Here is an 8529-nt window from a genome sequence, read left to right on the forward strand (position 1 = left end):
CACACACATATATATATATATATATAAATATTATTATTTTTTTTTTAATTAGGATTCTTTTTTTCATGTATTATTAAATGTATTGTCTCGGATTAAATCAATAAAACAAATTTAAACCACAAAGGTTTTTTTCTCAACACCAACATTATGACATTTTATGGTAATAATAACTTAATTTAAGCTTAATTATTAAAAAAAAAAAATAATTTTTAATAAAAAAAAATCTCGATACCTTTAATTTTTACATGCAGCTATTGTTGGTATAAATGCATAAATAAGATCCATTGTAGGTATAATTTTAATGCATTTGAATAATTTGTGCAGTGAAATCAGTGCAAGCATCACAGCACAGGGCTGGTAAAAGTTTTTAATGCTTATTATTTATATTTAACATTCATTTCAAAAGAACACAAATGAACACAAAATACTTAATGAAAGTGACAGCAAAATATAAAAATCAACCTTTAGTCACTTTAAGTGTGTTCTTCAAACCGTAACACCGTGCAACTCATCTGGACTGATGAAATATCAGCACGATTAAAATTTATTACCATTTACAATCAAACAATTACCAGTTCGAGTGCTAAACTAGCAGAAAACCTGCTTCAAACGACGCACCAAAAACCAAAACATTCTGCAGTCTTTTGTAAAACAATAATTTAGACCTTAATAGTCCTTCATTTTTAATCAAAGAGCAAAACAAAACAAATGGTTTTATACTCTTCAGTTCATTCATACCAAATAAAGTGCTAATTAACATACTTGTACAATCCTTGTGAACTATCCACACAAAATCCCACGACACATGTGCTTCTGTCAGATATATACGAGTTAAGATGAAGAATACTAGTGTAGAAGACTAGGTTAGTCAGTTAGTGTGCTGGTTAAGTCTAAATGCACACCGTGTCTATGGGTTTGTTCCACTAAACTTCATGAAGTTACACATTCAAGTCGTTTGTAGTGCTTTTAGACTGAAATCCCACCAAAGTGGCTCAGATGAAGGTTAACTGTGCGCTGAAGCATTAACAATCTTTAACCTACGAGAAGATAAACTAAGCAGAACAATCACAACCAGTGTTTTCAGCGTTCAGCATCAATAAAACGACACGACGCTCAAACGTTCCCAAAAATACTCCAAGCACAGAAGCGTTTATAGAGTAACTCGACATGAGCCAATGATATTTCCGTTCTTCCGTTTGTTTTAGTGCATTTCCCATCTAAACCACTTTCCCATTCTCTCTGGCCTGGGAAAAAAAAGAGAAATTGAATTAACACAATTAAACAGATGCATGACAACAATATGTTTATTATGTATTATATATATTTATTTATATGACACCTAAAATTTTATATTGTGTTATATTTTTTAACATTACACAAAAAAAAAATTCTTGATTTAATGTAGTTAGCCATACAGTAATATTGTAATTTTAGTTGTAAATTTAAATTACTATTTCATAATTTTTCTTACATATTTTTATTTTATTTTAAAGTGAAATATTATATTTAGTAATGATAATTATTTTTAGCACACTATACTTATATAGCACACTTAAAATTATTATATATTTTTTTCTAAATACTTTTATTTTACAGTGAAATAATAAAATTGTAATATTTCTTACTTTTAATTTAGTTATGTACATTTTTATTTGGTAATAACTATAATATTATATATATATATATATATATATATATATATATGAATGAATGATAATTCAAACTATTGATTATAGTTATATTTTTAATATAATAATAAAAAAAAAACATTAATTCTTCAAGCATTTAATGTAGGCCTGTCATAAGACAGACATAAATATTACTATTATAATTTTAGGTGTAAAATAAAATTATTATTATATTATTTTTCTTAAATACCTTTTTTTTTTTTACACTGAAATATTACAATAGTAATATTTCTTACTTTTTATTTAGTATTTTTTTATTTATTTTTATATGTTTATTTTATTGAGTAATAATAATCATCATCTTCATTATTTTATAGCCACATAATCACAAACTTTTAGCTCTACAGTTGCAGCCTTTTAAATAAACATAGCAGCCTGGAATTTTCTTTTAAATGCATTTTAAATCGCAATTTTAATTCACAATTCGATATTCTCCCCAAATCGTGCAGCCCTAGATCAATGTAAAAAGGACAGAAATGGACTGTAGTGTTGCATTTAAACACTTTAAAACTGATGTAACCGTGCTCTGTACATCGTAGGACGAATAAGTGGCCTGGTTTCATATATAGTGCTGCTTTCTAGGGTATTTCTGAAGCACTTAAGGTGGATAATGGAGTTTCTCCGGGCCGCTAAATCCTATGAGGTGGGACACTTCAAATCTGCAAGTCAAATGAGGCTTTAATGCAGCACACTCACCATATCAGCGCTGGTGCTGTGGTCGGGAAGAGACTCGGCCGGCTCCAGATTCAGGACAGACAGACTCGAGTCAGACACAGACACATATACACGATTCTCAGTGAAAACACATGAACGCACAAACCCCAAAAACCTGCTGAGCATCACAATCATTTCAGTTTATAATAAGAGTGAATTGGTGCTGGCCACTTTTTCAGTGTCGCTGGATCCAGAACTAAAACTAAAGCCAAAAAAAAAAAAGAAGAAAAAAAAAAAGTTACAGGAAATAGAATAAATGTTACCTGAAATAAAATGTAAAAAAAATAAATAATAATAATTTTAAAAAATTCACCAAGTTGACAAGGCAACATCTCTCATTTTCATTTAGTTTAACCTGATCCACTAAAATAACTAATAAAAAAATTAAATAAAAAGAAAATAAAAACTATAGACATCTATTAAAAAAAAAGAAAACAGAAAATGGCAAACACAACTAAATTACTAAAACTTTAAAATTAAAATACAAAAAAAAAAAAAAAAAGTTCTCAAAATCTTAATAAAAACTATGATTCTATCTAAATAATACTTAAATAACACTGTTCTGGAAGTGTTTTTTCTATTCATATTTCCCATAGGAATTTTTAAAAAGGTCTTCATTAAATATTACAAACTTTTATTTGAACATTACAATACACAACATATATGTAAAATAAAATTAATATTATTTATATAATTTTTCCTTAAATATTTGATGTTTTTATTTTACATTGAACATTTCAATAGTAATTTTACTTTAAGTTTTTATTTGTTATTAAATAATAATAATAATAAAAATAATAATCAGCATTACAAACTTTGATTTGAAGCAGACAAGTATTTGAAAATCGGACCAAAAGACAAAGATTCAAGACTGTGAACTTAACGGCTTTAGTGAGGGAAAAAACTACAATCCAATTAAGCATTGCGTATTACATAATTAAAAACTAAACAAATATTAATTTAAAGCTGTTGATTATATCTATAGAAACTATATTTTAAGTTTGCTACGAAATATGCATCTATAATAATGCAAATATTTAAGTATTTTGACAGCACAGCGAGACTCGATTACATCATTCGCGGAGCATCATGGGAGTGGGCGGAGCTTTTTGGCTCGCTGTGACTGATTGGTGGAACTTTCTGTACAGAATTATGGGTAATGTAGTTTTTCACCACAAATTCTGCTTTTAAACAGTTAAAAATAAGTTGAAATACTGCAGTCTGACAAAAGCACATACCATTGATTAACAAGCTTGGAGCGCACAGTAATTCTGTCTTTAACGGTTTATGAGTTATTGTTAAAAATCACTTCCTCTATGGAGAAAATGCATGGAGTTTTTACTTCCGTAACTCTATAGTCAGGGATGCATGAGGAGCATAACACGTAACCGATGTTCACGTACCGTTTCCTCTGTTAGAGCAGCTTTTGGTGTGTTCAACAGGTTGGTTCTCGTGCGGTTCTGCTGATATACGAACATCTCCGGGTTTGGGACACGACGCTTCGCTGGCTTCAGTGAGCGGATTCGGTCTCTGCACACGGTTTTCCCGCTCTTTGATCTCCTCCGGGATACATTCGCTGTCGTCTCGTGCCAGTGTTTGTCTGTCTTCTTCCACAGAGCCGTTCTTGACCTGTGAAGGTGTTTCTGTGCCATTCGTATCATTGTTCTCAGAAAAGCGGACCTTTTTCTCGGTGGCCTTGAGAACGGACGGCTCTGAATGAGCCACGTCTGTAGAAACACGTCTATTGTGGTCTGCGACACCGGCGGAGTCTTCAGATGCACGTGGCTTTGTGTTTTCAATGTCAGTCTCTGGATTGACGGTCTCCACCTCAGGAGCGCAAAGAGCATCGAGTTCCTCTAAAAACTCCTGCAAACTGCTCTCTGGATACACCTAGCAGAAATCAACCAACAGGTATTTATAATATTGGAAAGGGCTACACTTTAACCTCAAACTTGAACGGTTTTGAGTGAATTTCATGAAAACATCCACAAGTTATCTCCAAAAATCTAAATCAAAATTATAAATAAGCTTATATTTAGTACTATTAATATATTATATTGTGCATATATATATTCATAAAAATTAAGCACATTTTTATCTCAGACGTCATGAAAACATATCCAGAAGTTACCCCAAAATGAGAATAAAAAATTATAAATAAGACAGAATTTGAAGCCTATATTTAGAACTATTAATATATTTTATTGTGAAATTATTTTCGGAAAAATTAAGCACATTTGCATCCCAAACTTGATTATTTTCGAGGGAATTTCATGAAAACATGTCTAGAAACTATCCCGAAAATCAAAATAAAAAAATATAAATAGGGCAGAATTCGAAGCCTATATTTAGGACTATTAATACATTTTATTGTGATTTTTTTTTGTAATAAAAAAAAAAAATAAATAAAATTAAGCACATTTTCATTGCACACCTGATCGTTTTTGAGTGAATTTGATTAAAACGTGTCCAGAAGTTAGCCCCAAAAATTAAAAATAAGACATAATTTGAAACCTATATTTATGACTATTATTATAATTTATTGTGAAATTATTTTCATAAAAAACAAGCACATTTACATCCCAAACTTGATTATTTTCGAGTGAATTTCATGAAAACATGTCTAGAAATTATCCCGAAAATCTAAATAAAAAAAATTTAAACAGGGCAGAATTTGAAGCCTATATTTAGGACTATTAATACATATTATTGTGAAAATAATTTTTATAAAAATTAAGCACTTTTTTATTGCACACCTGATCGTTTTTGAGTGAATTTGATTAAAACGTGTCCAGAAGTTAGCCCCAAAAATCTAAATCAAAATTAAAACAATTTGAAACCTATATTTATGACTATTAATATATTTCATTGTGAAATTATTTTCATAAAAAACAAGCACATTTTCATCCCAAACCTGATCAAACCTGAGTGAATTTCATGAAAACATGTCCAAAAGTTACCCCAAAAACTAAAATAAGATCAAATTTAAAGCCTATATTTAGGACTATTAATATATTTTATTGCATAATTATTTTCATAAAAATTAAGCTCATTTTCATCCCAAATTCTAATTACTGCAGTACTACTACTACTACTACTACTACTACTAATAATAATAATAATAAAAATCACCTGCAAATGCTCCTCCTGCTCTTTAGCATCCCACCTATGAGGACAAAACCAAGAAATGATTTGCAATCCTAGTTATCATTCAGTAAATTTGGATATTAATTTACCTATTAAAATAGTAATGGTTTAAAAAAAATGTTTTGGTATCAAAGATATTGTGATAGTACTATTCAATATTTCATATGTTGTTTCTTAATGTACTATTATTATTATTATTTTTTATTTTTTTTCCAAAGAATACCATGATACTAAAAAAAACATGGCGATTTTAGATGACATTAATAATAATATCTTTAATAAAAAATACATAAATGGATAAGAATTTAATCATATCTTTATCTTCTATAATAGCATCACAATAGCTTTGATTAAAAAAAAAAAAATAGTCTGGGCTTTTTGATCAGTTACTGTGTGTAATGAGTAAATGAACATCCATTAACTGTATAATAAGGAACTCGTAATAAGCTTTTAAAAGTCGAATTATGAGAAGTCATGTGATCAGATGCGTTTGTGGTTGAACGCTAAAGGGAGTGGAAATGCACGAAACCATAAACTGCTCTGAAAAGCATTTCCCATCATCCTCTAAATGGGGCTAAATGTATGACATAATGGCTTTGAGGGATGTTGCTGTAAACGGTCAGCAGTTTGAGGGGAGTTTACCTCCTCGCTCGACCCGTCAGACGGTCTTTCCCCTTCGCTTTACTGCCCTCCACTGGAACACACTTCCCCTTCCTGTCTGACGCTTGCTGTCGAGCTAGAAGAGATTAAACACATCAGCACACACTGTAGAATATGAACTCCTATTAACTCTTACTATGGAAAGAGCTTTGGATATTATTAACCACACAGTGCCACAGTGACTGCAGGAGATAACTTCATATTTTTATATAAGCTTCCAAATAAATTATAGCTGGGATTTTAATGTAATGTTGTTAATATAATATTAACTAATTTATATATAATTTAATATTTTTATATAAGCTTCCAAAGAAAATTGAGTTTTAATTTTAATTTAATATTTTTATATTCAATATTTTTTGATTTAGAATTTTATATACAATATTTTATATAAGCTTCCAATGACAATCGAGCTCAAATTTTAATTTAATATTTTTGTTCAATATTTTTGATTTAGAATCTTTATATACAATGTAATATTTTATATACGCTTCCAATGAAAATTGAGCTTGAATTTTAATTTAATATTTTTGTTCAATATTTTTTATTTAGTATACAATATTTTATATAAGCTTACAATGAAAATTGAGCTCAAATTTTTATTTAATATTTTTATGTTCAATATTTTTGATTTAGAATTTTTTTGTACAATATTTTTTGATTTAGAATTTTTATATACAATATTTTATATAAGCTTCCAATGAAAATTGAGCTTGAATTTTAATTTAATATTTTTATATTTAAGTAAATTTTTTATATTAAATATTTTTTATTTTAACATTTTATATTTAATTAAATTATATTTATATATAATTTAACATTTTTATAAAAGTTTACAATATAAATTTAGCTTGATTGTTTATATTTACTTAAATCATTTACTTTTCTTTAATTATTTTATATGCACTTTACATAATTAAATATTTTTTTAGCTTCTAATCGAAATTTAGCTTGAATTTTATTGCAGTGTTGAATTAAATTTACAAAAATAAAATAAAAAAGCTACCAAAAAGATATTTTAAAGTATTTTAAACTTGATGCTTGCTAGAAACAGGGTTATTATGGTTAACTAAAAGTAAAACTAATGTCATAAAACAAATTTTGTTATTTGAAAACTTTTGTCACTTGGCAACATTTTTAATTTTCGAATAGTTTAACTTAATGTATTAAAAAAATTGAAATTGAAACTAAAACTGAAATTAAACTGAATGAAAACTATATGGACATTAAAAAAAAAAAGACTAATAAAAATGACAAAACACAACAAAATGACTAAAGCTTTAACTAAAATTAAAATGAAATAAAATAAAATAAAATATACTTGGAAAGAAAATCATTTTATTTGCTATTGCCCAGAAAGGACTTTCAGAATTCATGTTTTATTTATTCATCACTTCTTTTTACGTGTTTAATTTCTAACATCAATTCACAATTTTAATGCAAATTTGAACATCCAAGCATTAAATGTTCTGCTAATGAATGAATTATTTTTTTAGGCCCAAATAGTTTTAGGTTTTACCTACCTCTGGATTCTTCTGCTCTCATATTTCCTCTCCTAGTGTTTCGACCTCCTATAATCAAATATAATTAATACAGAAGATTCAACATCACACACAAAATACAATCCACACAGAAAGCACAACCAGACTCAATCAAGAAAATGAGATGTATATAGCATCTCAGCTATAAATGAGTTAATCTGCTCACCTCTGTTTGATGTTCCTCCGTGTTCCTTTTCAGAGAACCTACAAATAAAGCATTGGAAAAAACACGCAGACATGCAACTAAACATTAACGCAGAATAATCACTGACAATACCAACAGTATACGAGCAGGTGAACTAGGTCACTAGCTTACAGAGGCATGACTTTTAGTACTGACACAGACAGGTTTATGCTGGTTATTGGTGCAGATTTTCCAGCTACCAGCTTGATCTTTATGGTGAAGCTGGATGAGCAAGAAAGTACTGCTGGTTAAACTGGTTAAGAAGCTGATCAACATCTAAAACAACACAGAAGCATCAGTAAATGTTCAATTCAGTTACCTGTGAAATTCTTAAATACTAAACAGATTTGAAAACTCAAGATTCCGCTGTGATACCAATCATGCAAAACTTTTATCATCAACTTAAAACATTTTATTATTACTACATTTTATCGATCTGTATCTGCCCTTCATAGAAAATCTAAATAGAAAAAGCTACTAGAAAAGCGAGTTGTTAAAAAAAGAAGAAGAAATATAAATAAATGATAATCTGCATAAAGAAAATTAAGCTTTTTTGGGACCAATAAGATTTCTCTGTAAAGCTTTCTTAAAGACA

At 28.6% G+C, this 8529-nt stretch overlaps 1 protein-coding gene across 2 annotated transcripts in view; it reads right to left on the reverse strand.

The window, feature by feature from the left end:
* Positions 1-2501: 2501 nt before the first annotated feature.
* Positions 2502-8529, reverse strand: part of ccdc9b (coiled-coil domain containing 9B) — a 38389-nt gene continuing 32361 nt past the window's right edge. For both annotated transcript variants that reach the window (XM_016474163.1, XM_016474164.1), the window contains 6 exons: positions 7917-7954; positions 7733-7780; positions 6192-6285; positions 5535-5568; positions 3806-4292; positions 2502-2604 (listed from right to left, as the gene is read on the reverse strand). In XM_016474163.1, coding sequence (XP_016329649.1) covers positions 2534-2604; positions 3806-4292; positions 5535-5568; positions 6192-6285; positions 7733-7780; positions 7917-7954 — 772 coding nt within the window. In that variant the 3' untranslated portion in view covers positions 2502-2533. The remainder of the gene's footprint in view (positions 2605-3805; positions 4293-5534; positions 5569-6191; positions 6286-7732; positions 7781-7916; positions 7955-8529) is intronic.

The sequence above is a fragment of the Sinocyclocheilus anshuiensis genome, unplaced genomic scaffold, assembly GCF_001515605.1.
Source record: "Sinocyclocheilus anshuiensis isolate Anshui unplaced genomic scaffold, SAMN03320099.WGS_v1.1 scaffold208, whole genome shotgun sequence".
In the NCBI taxonomy this organism is placed as follows: domain Eukaryota; kingdom Metazoa; phylum Chordata; class Actinopteri; order Cypriniformes; family Cyprinidae; genus Sinocyclocheilus; species Sinocyclocheilus anshuiensis.